This window comes from Platalea leucorodia (assembly GCF_965183815.1).
Source record: "Platalea leucorodia genome assembly, chromosome: 13".
NCBI lineage: Eukaryota > Metazoa > Chordata > Aves > Pelecaniformes > Threskiornithidae > Platalea > Platalea leucorodia.
The window spans coordinates 15,202,676-15,217,091 of NC_138835.1; the positions used below are offsets into that span (position 1 = coordinate 15,202,676).

The following is a 14,416-nucleotide window of genomic DNA, read 5'->3' on the forward strand; positions in this document are numbered from 1 at the left end:
GTGAACATAAACATTGTCTGACAAATTTAATTTACTCGATACCATTTATATGACACATCCATAGCTTTCCAAAGCAGAAAAGGATTTTTTTCAGCAAGCATCACATGAAGGAAAACATGAACACTGAACTGATCTCATGTTATAGTTGGTAAAAAGGACATCTATCATACACACGGATGACAGGAAGAAACACGGACTACAGGTAATTACCCTGTGGCTAAGACATACATTTAATTAGCAACAGCTGTATTTGCCATTACAATCAGTTCCCTATTACAGCCGAAGCCAAATTATTATTCTCAATACTAGTGAAATGGAAGCCTTGAACACCGGCTCTTAAAAATCTGCATTAATTAAGCACTGAAACAGAGCACAGGAGACGAGGGGAGCTGCAGTTCAGAATGCATTAACCAAGCTCCCAAGACGTTTGCTTTAGGCACTACCCTGAAGTACAGAAACGGACTGAACAACCTCTTGATACCTGTTGTCGACAGGCCTAACAGCCAGGTACCTGAATTCACTCCAGCTCGGATATATTAAATCTAGATCAGTGCTGTGTGTGCTAATTCCAAAATACACCTTGCACAACTCCACTACATAAAGGTTTAGAAATCATCAGCTGGGCAGGTTTCTTTTGAGAGATTATATTCTGAGGAGTTCATCTAAAACTATGCACCTGCACCATATTATTAAGTGCTTTTTCTAGTGTTCTAGTGTCTTAACCTTCCATTATGGAAATAAGTACTTATCTACAAAGTATTCAAATCACAACATGATGCAAAGCCATGTTAAGAAGGCTAAAAAGTCTTTACTGAATTTATTGATACAGAAACACTTATTAATAAAGTTTAAATTGCGTAACACTTTTGCATGCCTCAGGCCAATTTAACCCTAGTTTCTACACATAGATTTTTCAACTTACACACCAATGATTAAAGCAGCTTGAAGTTCATTTCTTTTTGCAAATTTACTGCAGTATCGAAACCTAAAAGGAATCACATACGATTAAAGTGAAGACTACTTAGAAGACAAAAGGAAACAGTCAAAGCAGGTAAAATCGCTAGACAGCTTACAGACTATACAAAAACAGTTATGCTACAATTATTCTATTAGAAATGCATCCAAAACTACAGTGCAAGTGCTTGTGCACAGGGAAAGCGTATTTACAGTTCCCCTTCATTTACAGGCTATAAGCAATACTCTCTCACAATTATATTACACATAAAACTTCTACTATTGGTTTGTTCGGGTCTGTGGGTTTTTGGACAAGGGGACAATTTGACAACCTAGAACATAGATTTCCTGTATATATATTTATTTATTCAACCTTATCCAGGAAAAATAGCAGTATTTTATGCATCTTATAGAAAGCTACAAAAATCTAGCAAATGTAATAAAAAAGGCAAATCTGGTGAAAAATCTGACAAAATATCTTTTACAACTGGGGGTAGGATGGGGGTAAAATCAAACAGGGGTAAATGAAAGATAATTCTCCCTCAACCAGTCAGCTTTAACAGAATCTCAGCACGGTTTACTAATATGAACCTGCAGTTTAATGGCATTTTTAAAGCAACTTCTTTTAAAGAAGTTTTGTAATTAACGAACTGAAGGATGACCTGGTTGCCAAAGTAAGAGGCACCCCGTACCATGCAGGGGTATGGAAATTGTGCCGCAATACAAAAAGGCACGTACCTGGTATGACGGCCATTAAGCAGAAATGCCTAACAAGTACAGAGGTGACAGCCTTTGGGGAAGCACAGAGAAGTCTTACACGTAGATTCTATTAAGCCTCCATTTACCACAATATTCAGGATTTTCATTTGTAGAAAGAAATTCATTGCAGTTGCCAGAATTACAAGATGGGCATTCGTATGTTTACAGGAAACCATCAGCTCAGTGGCCACAGAACTGCCCCATTTAAAATAAAGAAATGAAAATCTGAGGGAGCAAGATAGCTTGGGGTACCATTTAGACAAGAAGTGGAAACTTAGGAGACCAGAGGCAAAACACAGCCTACGACTGTGTTATGTGCCAGTGGCCACGTGCCACCATATTATCAGATAATATTCTCTAAGATGTACAAAAAGCCTATTAAGCAAGGAAGAATTCTCCATCTTGGGCTTAGACGTACAAGAGTTATCAGTTTATTTTCAAAGCCACACAGAACTTTGAGATGCTATTTATCATTACGCAAGTTGTGCAACTCGGTACCACTAATCATCGAATCACAGAATGGTTTGGGTCGGGAGGGACCTTAAAGATCACCTGGTTCCAGCCCCCTGCCATGGCAGGGGCACCCTCCACCAGCCCAGGGTGCCCAAAGCCCCATCCAGCCTGGCCTTGGGCACTTCCAGGGATGGGGCATCCACAGCTTCTCTGGGCAACCTGTGCCAGTGCCTCACCGCCCTCATAGTGAAGAATTTCTTCCTTACATCTAATCTAAATCCACCCTCTTTCAGTTTAAAGCCATTCCCCCTTGTCCTATCACTACATGCCCTTGGAAAAAGTCCCTCTCCAGCTTTCTTGTGGGCCCCCTTCAGGTACTGGAAGGCTGCTATAAGGTCGCCCCGGAGCCTTCTCTTCTCTGAAAACCCAGCGTATTTTTGGCAAGACAGTCTTCATTCATTCATTCCTCCTCAGAAAATGAGGACACAGCGTTAAAAAAAAAAAAAAAAAGTGATACCAACTTAAGTGCTTCTGAAGGGGCAATGCCTTAACACAGCTTCGTTACCTACTGAGAGGGGGTTTTTCACCCCCCCAGCTTTAGGAGTATTTCACATCAGTACAAGCTCAAGGGTTTCTTTCCAGCCTTTTTCAGTTTAGGTAGCTTTTTCAAACAGGCTGAACCAGGTAAACTTCCCCTTCTACACCTATCTTCTTCCATCACCATTACAGGAAGACTTGGGAATAAAAATTAAGAGTTCACATCCACAGAACTGCAGAGTGTAAAGTCCTTCTGTAGGAGCCTCTTAAAACATCCACTTAATTGTTGCAGGAATAAAGTAACCTACCAAGTCAATCAACTTCATTCCACCACACACGTGGACCGTGTGTACACAAGTTGTATTCCAGCCGCCTTGCTACAGCAGGGGCACACACACAGGAACACCCAAGAACTGCATCAATTTGGCTTTCTAGACTGTTTTCAGGGTCTACATACCCTCCACAAAACTACATTGGGCTGAACTACCAGGATACAAGCCACTCCGCTCAGGCTCACGCTCCGCACTTCACTCTGTTCAGCCCAGCAGACGTTATCTCACGCAACAGCAAAATCCGCAGATTCTGCTTTCACAGGCAGCTTTCATAAACTCACTGCTACGCATCTCCTCTCTACCCTCTTCCCCATTCAGAATTACTCTGTAAATATTTCCAGAGACAACAGTCACAACCCCGACTAGCCCAGCATCCTGTCAAAGCTAATCAGCTTTGCAGCTCTTCACTTGCCTCCACCGCTTTAAAAATAAAAAAAATAAAAAAAACCCACTTTGCATCTCTATTAGACTAATTCACTAGAACAGGTGTTTCCCATTAAGAAAACCAATATTCTGTAAAACATTTTTACCTTTTACTGAAAAATTATGTATAGTTTATAAGCAAAACTGAGACCAACCAAAGGGGAGCTGATGCTTTCCTTCTCATTCAAAACCTGGATGCCACAAGGCCAGATGCCAAAAATTCTTTCCTTTCATGTCTGTAAAAGTTGTGCTTTTTCAGATTACTGGAAGAAACAAGATTTGCCAGGTCAGTTTTTACTAATAATCTTCATCTCCATTAAACACACACCACGGTAACCACATGGCAGGTTTAGTGGGAGAGAGCACAGACAGCAAAGGTCTTTGGGGAGCTGCTTAAGAATATTTAAAAACTGCAATTCGGTACAGCAGCCATGAGATTTTTAGAGTATCTCTGTGCAGTTAGTTTCAGGGAACTAAATCCTCCTTTCCATAAGCAGCTGAGCATTTCACCAACTTGCTTCCTAAGGAATCCCTGCTGTAGGATAAAACTATAGCACACAACTGAGAAGAAAAAACTTAAAAAAGCTATAATGTTTAAGTATACAGCAGCCACATTCCCCAGCTAGCCTACTGCCTTGGGTGGTCATATTAGCAGGCAAGCAAGTGGTATACATTTGTCAAGCCCTAAGTAGTACTTTATTTTCTGCCTAATTCCCACATTCTAGAAGGAAATTACTTTTCCCTGTAATAAAGCAGGTAATATTTCAAGGGATCAGGCAAAGGCAGACTCAAGACCTTTTCTCTCAAAAAGTTTACAGGGGGATCTGGCTTTAGTTCAGTGGGTTTAGTTTCTTCCTCTTCTCGTCTCTCATCCTCGATATCCTCACTGTTGTTGTTATCGTCTGACGCGTTGGAGATACGGCTAGCGAAGACCTCTTTGTCCAAGAAAACAATAGTTTCCATGCGACGGCGACGCACGCGTCTTCGTTTAAATCTTGGGGGGTTCTTCAGCCCGTTTCCATTTTTGCTCATTGTTTCTTGATGTATAATTTTTTTAATGGTTCCTCGGATGGCTATGCGAGCCAGATCCTGGAGGCTGCGAACAGCCACTGGGGCTAAAACAAAATGAAAACCATGAACAAATATGAAGAAACTCCCCTCGAGAGTACTCACAGGAAAAGTTGTATTTGCTCAAATTAAATCAGGCCACTTGAATTCCCTGCTGTGATTATAAAAACAATTCTATTCAACTCCTGTCAACTCAGATAAACTGTATTGTAATTTTCCAAACAAAATTTAATTATGCATTTCTCTCATTAACTGAAGAGAAAGAATGGGATGAAAGAAGAGTTTCATATTTTGATGTCAAGTCCTCACAATTATTTTAAGATACACATGTCTTAAGGATTATAAGAATGCAGACTTAGTGACTGAAACTGTGACTGTTTAATAACTTAGAAAAAGATATTTTCCTACTGTAGATAACTAGACCTGAAGTCTACTTAACTCTTCCATAAAATGATTTTTCTATTGTGAAGTTACTTCAGCTTTGCCAAGTTTTTCACTTATAAAACGTGGGTACTATTTATGCTCTTCAAAAACTGCTTCAGACTTAGTGGGTGAAGACTGGCTGGAAACCGTTTGGTAAAAGTAATTATAGAAGCATACAATAAGTTATTGTATTAAAATGCCTCCCACATTAATGGTTTGGAAGACTGTTCGGTCTTCTGCACTTATTTGCTGCCAGCCCATAAGTGCACAACATAACTCATGCAGCATAAAAGAAAAAAAGTATTGATGCACACACATCCACGTATTAAAGCGAATTAAAACTGAAACAAACAAAACACCCCTGTCTTCTACCAACAAGTAAGCATTCCTGTGACCTGAGTACAGGAACCAGGGAAAAAAAACCAAACCCACATGCAATATATGTATGCAAGTCTCACTACAAAGCCACCATATAAAGTCTGCTGAAATATGCACTTAGTGGGCTTTATAGCACTGTACGGACTGCTTACTGAGCTGCTTTTTGTCAACCAAAGACACCTTTCCAGAATAAGAACAAAGCCTGACTAATCTCTTTACGGAAGTATCTCTGTCTTCATGTGTTCTTAAGAGGCCTCTCTACACTGAAGCCTTAATCTAAAGATTGAGGCCACTGCATATGACCCGCATTTCAAACAGCTAACCAAAAATTACACAACTTCTATCCCTCAAGCGTTCCACGCTCGGGATAATTCCAAGTTGTTGGGTGGTGAGAGCCTTTGAGTAGATATGTTTGTTCACAGGTTCTCCCTGTGTATTTTCCGTCCCCATGGCACAGTGCCTGAGAACCACGATAGTACGCAATTCAGGATTGAAACAGATGTCTGCATGTGCAAAAACAATGACGAAACATCCTGCAAAGTTTAGGTACAATTTCACAGGAAATCATTTAGAATCTGTTTTAACCAATTCTGATTCTTGCACCAGGCCTCCGCAGATATCCTCAAAGATCGACTGGGATCCAACACAAAACTTTGACAACTGTTCCAAGAAGGAAGCAGTTGGAGTAATTTCCCTTGAAAGGACGTTACATCTAAGGAAGCAAGGTGCAGCTTACAGCCAAACAGCAGAAGAAACCTCCCCCATACTCAAAAATGTCCGTACTCACGCAAGTGAACAAGCCGTGATTTTCCTGAATCCGCGTGGTTAGGCTGAATCAACGGAGCAAAAGAAACAGCAAGAATCTTCTTGGTCTCCCAAGCAGAAGGACCAGTACGAGTTATCTTAGTCAACTAAACCAAAACAAGGAGATTATTGTCCATTGTACAAATTACAGTAAGATTTTGAACAAAAAATGAACACACAACTTTTCTGCCTAGACAAGTTGTTAAAGTGCTAGAAGCTACAACAGTAAAAGTTAAGTAATAAGGAGAAACGCTGGGGTTTTTCTGAGGAAGTTCACAACTCCTTACAGGATTAGCCCTAAGTAACTCCAACTGTTGCAACAGAGTATGGGCACTGGCAGTTTGGGTCACCCCGCTCTCCCAGTTCTTACGCAATTCTGAGCCAGAACTGCTATGTCTGACCACTGAGAAAACACGTCAGGCACTGATCAACATTCACTCTTGAAGAAAGCCTGCAGATCACGGGATTTCTGTTGCAGCTCAAATCATTGCACAGCATCTCGCTGGGAAGAAACTCTGCGTTCTGCTCATCTCAACCACCCTGACAGAGGTTAAAGGTCAGGTACCTACACCTCAGCCATAAAAGTCTGTTAAAACAACGCACCTTTACACCAAAAAGATAATCTGAATTACAATCTTGAGCTCGCACACAGGGCAGTTACCCGCTTTTTACTAAAAAGAATCCATCAACACTTGTAAATAGGGACAACTTGCACGCTCTTTCATAAGCCAGTTAGGGTGTAAAATTTTGTATTTTACCGTAAGTACAACATTAGATTATGTAACTTGAACAAAGCCTTGCTGATGTTTTTCTGTATCATGAAAGTAAATTTGCAATTAACAACAAAAGATCAGAATATGTGAAAGACCAGTAGATCTATGAATTTTTTAAATATTATCATGAGCGCAGAGTTCAGTTTCCACTCATAGTGAGAACTGGTGCGCTTAATGCTTTCTCCAATCTGCTACAAGAAGGGCAAACTAAAGGAAGAGCTATTGACTAAACAGAGATCAGAATTATAACTGAAAGAGAAACATGAGTAGAAAGGCGCTCAACCTTCTCTTCTAGAGGCATGACAAGAATTCCCCCAACTTTCAACAGGTTCTTCATGTAGTCTTCATGTTCCTTTTGCACTCCAGCACCACAGTAAACACGGTCATACTGAGTACAGTCCGGAGAAATCTCTAAACAATTGCCAGTAACAAAAGACGGCTCACAAAATTCAAATCTGAAAATGAAGAAGATGCATATCAGACAAGAATATTACAATTTCTAAAATGAATTATTTTCATGATTCTGAAAAAATGACACAATGAAAAATACTAGGAAAAAAAAAAAAAACAGTTTCACAGGATTTTTCCTCCGAAGCCCCTATATTCTAGACATGATCGGAACAGACCACAGCTAGAAGTCTCAAAATCACAGAACAATGAGGTGCGAATCCATAGATGAAAATCTCCAAAGGATGAGGATGCATAATTTCATACTTGAGTTGCATATAACTCTTCAGAACAAGCTATTTTTAGTCACCTGATGCCGACTCAGTTATAATACGTGAATATAAATATTAGACCTGCAATTCCAAATGTTGAAGTCTTTTAAGGACCGCACCAGGGGGTTTTTTGGCATTTTTGAAAGCTTTTAAATGGTTTTCAGATGTTGTGGGGAACTATAACCCGATGCTTCACAAATACACTTTGCTGAAGCCGAAGGAAGTTTTGCCATTAGCTTCAGAAGAACTGTGATTTCACCCCTCATAAAAAGAATTTTTGCCTACAGCATTTCTGATTCAGTTTAGAAGAAAAACAAATGATTCTACGATGCTTCTGGTTTTCTTACATGCTCCCAATCTACATAAGCTTTAAGCCCCACATTTAAGGGCTGATTTTGATAGAAGTTGTACACCATATCCATTCTTCTACTGGTATCTTGAGAGGCAGCTCAATATAGCACCTATTTATTCCTAAACACTTTCTGAAGCTTTCTGCTTTTGCAAAGCGTGCCTGACATTCAGAGCAGCCAGCTAACAGTTCCTGCACACGGTGTTCTAACAGCAGAACCCAGCAGCCATTTCTCTCAGCAATGCCAATTTTCCAGTCACGTTGATTTCTGAATTCAGCTCACTCTTGCTCCATAGCTATATTTGTCTGGAGAGAGGAAAAAAGTCTTCCTTAAAACACCTATTCAAACAATAGCAATGTGTCTCTGAAAAAAACCCCGTCATCTATGTGCAAGCACCTTCCATGCTGAAAACTTTGGGTCTGCTGCCAACATTAAGAAAATACAGCCCTCTCAGCAGCAGCTTTCCAGTACAGCAGCAACAGCAAAAGGCTGAGTAGTTTAAATTCTAGCGTGGAATGACTTTAATTTTCTTCCTCCCACGAGAGGAGGACTATCAAGTATCCAGAGATGCTTTACTTCCTTGCTTGAACAAACTGTGAGATGGATCCAAAAATATGACAGCTACACCTTTTATTGCTGAGGTTACTATTGGCAATGGTTATCTTGCTGGAAAGTTATTACGTGTGACAGCAGCAGAATGGAGGTTCTAAGGAAGAACATAAATCAAATCCCAAGCAGTTTTAGTACCAACTTAATCATCCTAAAACTACCTTCATATTTTAAAACACCATTTTTCTTCTTCTCGGATAAAACACATTAGGCCACCACAGAAATCAGTTCATATTCTTCTGATAACCATGCATGCTCTCAGACCACAAACATAACTGTTACCATTATTTGCAAGTTTCAAGTTGTTACCTGCAAGCACATTTTAAAATAAGTAACCTTCTTCCACTTCCTCTAAGCTCTGCAACAGCAGCACTGCTACTAAAAACTGCAGAATTTTCTGAAACTCCCCCACAATACACGTCAGCTTAGAAGGTCACACACTGCAGCTCAGCAAGCCTAAGGAGCCAGAATCCTCAGATTACCCTGAATCCAGAGCTGCCACGAACAAGGACTGCCACGACTAAAGCCAAACGCACAAAATGAATCCAAACGGGCATTCCGCATTCTTACTTGTCAAAGCTGTCGCTTGTTTTAATGAAGAAGTCCAATTTCTGCTTTGCATACTCGATCACATCGGAATGAAGCTCCACGCCATGGTTAACACCAAAAGGACCTGCAAATTTAGAACGCTAGGATAGTGGTAACAGGCAACACAAAATCCAGCAGGATTGAATACAGTTTTGGTTACTTCCTGTAACAGATTGCTCCTTGAGCGTCAGACAGTCAGCACTTGTGTAGGGCCAGCTATCTTACTACTACAGTGGGAACTGCAACCCTATACCTGCAATTTCTGGCAGCAAATGAGGCTGCTTTACACAATTGAGTTTGAATCATTTGCTCTTAACTGTGCAGGAAATCCCTCTGTAGGGGGGTAACACTGATACGGAAGAAATACTATTGCTGTAAAACTGACCAGCTTGAAAAAATTCCAATGCAGAACAATAGCCTGCATGTTTTAATACATCCCTCAAAAAAAGTCTTTGGTGATATGCTAAAAATCTCTTCAAAAGAATCAGGAACAGTCACCACACATTGTACCTCAATTAAGAGCAAAAATAAATTGGAAAACAGAGAAGTTGTTCAGTACTATGCTTTTTATTCAGAGCCGATTTGGTAACTTCTCCAAAAATCCAGAAGAATTCAAGAGCCGTGGAGTTACATATTGGCTGCCTAGGCAATCTCAACACACCTAGCAGAAACCCACAAATGCGATTCCACGAAAAGCCACAGAAGATGGGAGTGAGGCTCCATCCTGACAACAAACATTTCAGAAGTTAAAATTCTTGACACGCCTACAAAAGGAAAAGACATACCCTATAGTCATTTGCTATCTATCCTGGCAGCCAGAAGAAGCACAATTGTTGACTGAAATACTTTAGGGCGAATTGCAATTGTCTAATTGCACTTTGATTTGTGCCTACTGTAGATGTGGTCACAAAGTCAGTTCTGATGCACCAACTGCTTTCCAGAGACTATTCCCACCTGTATGTTGCTAAGACTCAAAACTGGATCTCAAATGTGTTTCAGTTTACAGGACAGTAAAAAAAAAAAAAAAAAAAAAAAAAAAAAAACCAAGGCACAGAGCAGCAACAGTCACAGGTTTCTGCAGACCTGCTCAATCCTAGTTTAACCATGGCACTCCTGCTCCTGAGCTGGTTTCTTGCTTAAGAGGCAACAAACCCAAGTTTGTACCCAGTCCTGCAGGAATCCACTACAGCCACCTGTGCAATTGCACATCCTTGCCCGTTCTGAAGTGCCACAGAAATCTGGGTCCCATCCAGTTCCAGAGAGAAGGCTGCAAGAATCCTCATAAATTAGCCCGTTGGATTCATGCATTCTTTACTTTCCTTGCTACCTTTTAGTTTCATTACTTGAGAAATACTTCCTTCCCCACTTCAAAACTTTTGTTTTAATCTAATGTAAACAGTTAACACGATTGAAAAGGTATTTACCCAAGATGAGTCCAACCATAGAACTCAGATAACCAGTGCCACTGCCAAGATTCAAAAATGAGAGCCCTGGTTGCAGATCCAAAGCTTCCATCACCTCAGAGTAAATGCACGGTGCCGAGAGATGAATATTTCCATGCTTCCACGCCAAGTCCTTGTAGGCATTGTCTTTGAACTCTTCCAGGTAGTAATCTGCTCGATCAATGGCTCGGAACGCCTGTTCTACCAGGTCCGTCCGGATGTACTGGGCCTCCTTCAGGTTATCAATTAATTCATCATTATCTTCTCCTGCACTCACCGCACCTCCCATCTTCAATGGTTTTCTATAAGCACTAAAACTAAAAGAATAATAAAGGAAGGTGAGGTATAGAGCATGCACTTGAACACTAAATTATGCTGCTGTATATGAAGTACTTTGAGAGAGATCTTTAGGTACTTTGAGGAAAACAAGCAGCAGAAAAACATTACCACCACCATCCCCCAATCAAACAATGAAAAACAAAATGCAGCAGATCTGGCTCGTAGTACCTGACACTAGGGGGAAAAAAATCACAATAGACAATTTAAACGTGCAATGCCTGTCTTCAAACGCTACCAATATTTTACTAGCATGTCAGCTTTTTCACTGCATCCTTTTATATAAAGGATTATTCTAGCTCCTATGCTTATAGGTCATTTTTCATTGCAAATCCAACCAACAGTGCAAGTCTGACTTGCCTGTCAGAATTCTTGCCACACACAGACTTTCTATCTCTAATAGTATCAAGGGGAAATTAAGAGACTAAGACACAGGCAGCAAGAACCAGAAAAATCTGAACATATCTTTTCTTTGAGCAGGCATCAGGATGCTGATTTCACAGAGGTTAAAAAAAAACCCTCTGACCTAGAGTACAAGCTCACTGACTTTAGCCAACGCACTTCCACACAGCTCATCTTTAGAGCTTGAGCCACCATCATCAGTAAAGCACTTAACGATACACACAGCAACTGCAGAGAGCATTTCCACTGAAGCCTGTGGAATTTCTTAGGTCCTCTTAAGTCCTAGATGAGCTAACCCCCAATTTGGGAACTCCTCAGTGACACAGATCTATGAATCACCAACACTTCTGACTTCCCTGACGCCATCATCTCCAGCAACCTATTCAGGCTTGTTGGTGTGGGGGAGGGAAAAGCAAGCACCTTCCTTGACTGTGCATTACACTAAGCATGGCTATATGCTTCACGTAGTAAAATTTCTATACGTTCTAAAGGAAAAGGTATAGGGGGAGAAGAACATAGAAGAACTTATCACTCAAAATTAATCTAGCTTTTCTTCCATACCCATACCTTAAAAAAAAAAAAATCCTTTTCAGAAAACAGAACGTGATTTTTTTTTAAATGCACTTATTTACAACGCCTTTCTCTGCTCACAATAATAACCACAGAAGCAGCAGCTTTAGAGTTCATTCCTGGGATCAGAAGATCTTCCTACAGCTAAATTGTTGGGGTTTATTTGTTACATTCAGCAAGAGCAAATTATACACTTTCATTTTCAGAGGAAACAAAGGAAAGCTACAGGAGTCTAAGGAAATTTCACAGTTATTCAAATAACATACCATCCTGATTACCTGTAGAGACACTCAAAATAGGATATACTTAGGCAGGGAACTCGAGCCAGTTTTTAATACATTCATGTCTCAAACACATCAATCCAGTTTCAGACCATTAATAAAACTTAAAAAAATGCCACCCCTCTCCTTTCTATAGTTACTCTTTCATTTTCTCTACAAAAAGCGAATGTGTTTTATTACTTCACAGTGGAAACACACGAAGTTGAAGGCTTAGGCAGGTTCACCAGCCAACTCGATTTTTTTTTTTTTTCCCTCCTCTTACATACACATCAACTCGTTGCATCTGCACATATAGGGTTGTTCATATCTTTCGTCAGTAAGCTTTATATAACATTCTGCATTAAAACACTCTCTTCCCTGAGGGTGTTGATTCCCTTGACCTTCTTTTGTATATTTTCTTCTTAGGCTTGCTTCTTTCTTCCACTTAAACTCTTTTTGCTATTAAAAATCGGCATAAAAAGTTGTGGCTTTAACAGTGTTCCACTTTGGTTCCCCAACAAATTCTTTCCGATGTATGCAAGCCCCACTGGGACAACTGGTCCAATGTGGTTTTAGCTCAGCTACATGATCAACAACTGTTCTTCCATGTTCTACAACGTGGAAGACATTTTTCTAATGGAGACCAAGGAATCTTTGAGTTGTGACAGGCGTCAGTTACTCCTGAAATAATTACTTTTACTGGACACAAGCTTACTTCCAATAAAATGCATGTTTTATATGCAGAACATAGAACCCTGACATTTAAATTCCTCTTTGGATAATTCCACATCTTTTTTTAACCTTGTTTCCCTTCTTCTATTGGAAGTGGGAACCAAGACAATGAGCAGGACTTATTCTTAATGAACTTCTCAAAACAAGATCCTCTCCCTCCACGATCAGCACTGTTGCACTTTTCACACTTTTAGGTAAAGCACAGATTTCCACAAATCTGAGCAGGGACAAAGTTCACATGCAAAAATGATGATCGTTAGCAGATCACAACACTGGTATCAAACCAAGCAGCCTTTTAGTGTTGAAACATCCCTTCAATTGCATGTTGCCATCTTCTCCTTCGAGAAAAACAAAACAGAAAAACAAACAAAGAAACCAGTCTGACATGCAAAGCTGTATTCAGATGCCTGAAACAAAACACTGAAATTAAAGCAATTTCTTCCAAGGCAAACACCAGCAGATGCACAGGGGAAGACTTGAAACAATACACAAGGCACAAAAACGTAATTCTTCACCCCAACACATTTCCAGGGTAATCCCTGCTCTGACATAATACGCTCCAGAAGAAATAACAAAGGTGAGTATGTTTAACGATTAAAAAAAAAGTTACAATTGGCACAGCTTTCAATCTGATCCCCTCTAACCCTCTCAAATAACAAATTAAAGAGCCCCACGCCACATAGCTCAATCGCTACCTGCGTTATCAGGCTGCTGCCGAGGAAAGTGAGGGAGATGAGAGAGCGGGAGGGAGGTCTAGGAAAGCCCGATGTCGATTCCCTCCCCTTTAATTCGCACCTGGGTGGCCCCGGTCTCCACCCAGCATCGCTGCCTCCGGCCGGGCCCCGGGCCCCAGGGCCGCCCTGACGGGGGGGCGGTGCTGGGGCGGGGGGAGGCCACGCAAAGGGCCGTGCCCCCACAGCGGGGCAGCTCAGCAGGAGCCCCAGTGCCGGGGCAAGGCCGCAGGGCAGGGCGGAGGGGGGCAGCGGCCTGAGGAGGCAGCGCGGCTCCGGCCGGGGCTGAGGTGAAGGGGCGGGGGCGGGTGGGGCGGTGCTGCAGCGGCCCGGTGAGGTCGGGTCGAACCGGGACCGGCCGCACCTCAGCGGACAGGGTCTCCTCGGCCCCCGGCCGTACCTGAGCGGCGGGCGGGGTCGGCGCGGCCCAGCCGGGTGCGGCCCGCTCCCCTCCCGGGCCCGGCGGCGCTGCCGTCCCGCCGCGCTCCGCAGCGGTAAACACTGCCCAGCTGAGCGCCGGCCGCGCCACTGCGCAGGCGCGGCGCGCACCACCGCGCGGAGCGGGGGGGGGCAGGGAGCATACCACTGCGGTCCGGCGGGGGGGGAGACGCTGTTGGGCTGTACCATGCAGGCCCGGCGCGGGGGGGGAAGACTGTACCACTGTGGGGCGGGGGGCGGCGCTGGTGCCCTGAGGGGAGACGCGGCAGGGCCCGGCCGGGCCCAGTGCTCCCAGAGTGTGGGAGCTCGCCCTTCCCTGGTGGCTCTGCGGCCTG

General features: G+C 42.2%; 1 protein-coding gene across 2 annotated transcripts; it reads right to left on the minus strand.

The window, feature by feature from the left end:
* Nucleotides 1–30: 30 nt before the first annotated feature.
* PCMTD2 (protein-L-isoaspartate (D-aspartate) O-methyltransferase domain containing 2) lies at nt 31–14,121 on the minus strand. Of its 2 annotated transcripts, none has more exons than XM_082325929.1 (6): nt 14,044–14,121; nt 10,595–10,929; nt 9,153–9,255; nt 7,188–7,359; nt 6,115–6,238; nt 31–4,573 (listed from the first exon to the last, which is right to left on the minus strand). In XM_082325929.1, the coding sequence occupies exons 2-6, from the start codon at nt 10,899–10,901 to the stop codon at nt 4,191–4,193; spliced, it is 1,089 nt and encodes a 362-aa protein (XP_082182055.1). In that variant the 5' UTR covers nt 10,902–10,929; nt 14,044–14,121; the 3' UTR covers nt 31–4,190. The 2 variants fall into 2 exon arrangements, with proteins under 2 accessions (XP_082182055.1, XP_082182056.1); XM_082325930.1 differs by lacking the exon at nt 14,044–14,121 and adding an exon at nt 13,608–13,995.
* Between the last annotated feature and the right edge of the window lie 295 nt (nt 14,122–14,416).

What these genes read in the sequence shown, in the direction of transcription:
- PCMTD2 (XM_082325929.1), bottom strand. Translation starts at nt 10,901, where the DNA reads ATGGGAGGTGCGGTGAGTGCAGGAGAAGATAATGATGAATTAATTGAT. An exon ending in TCATGCCTCTAGAAGAGAAG is followed by an intron (nt 6,239 to 7,187) that starts GTTGAGCGCCTT and finishes GTTTTGGTTTAG; the next exon opens with TTGACTAAGATAACTCGTAC. An exon ending in ATCACGGCTTGTTCACTTGC is followed by an intron (nt 4,574 to 6,114) that starts GTGAGTACGGAC and finishes ATTTTGTTTTAG; the next exon opens with CCCCAGTGGCTGTTCGCAGC.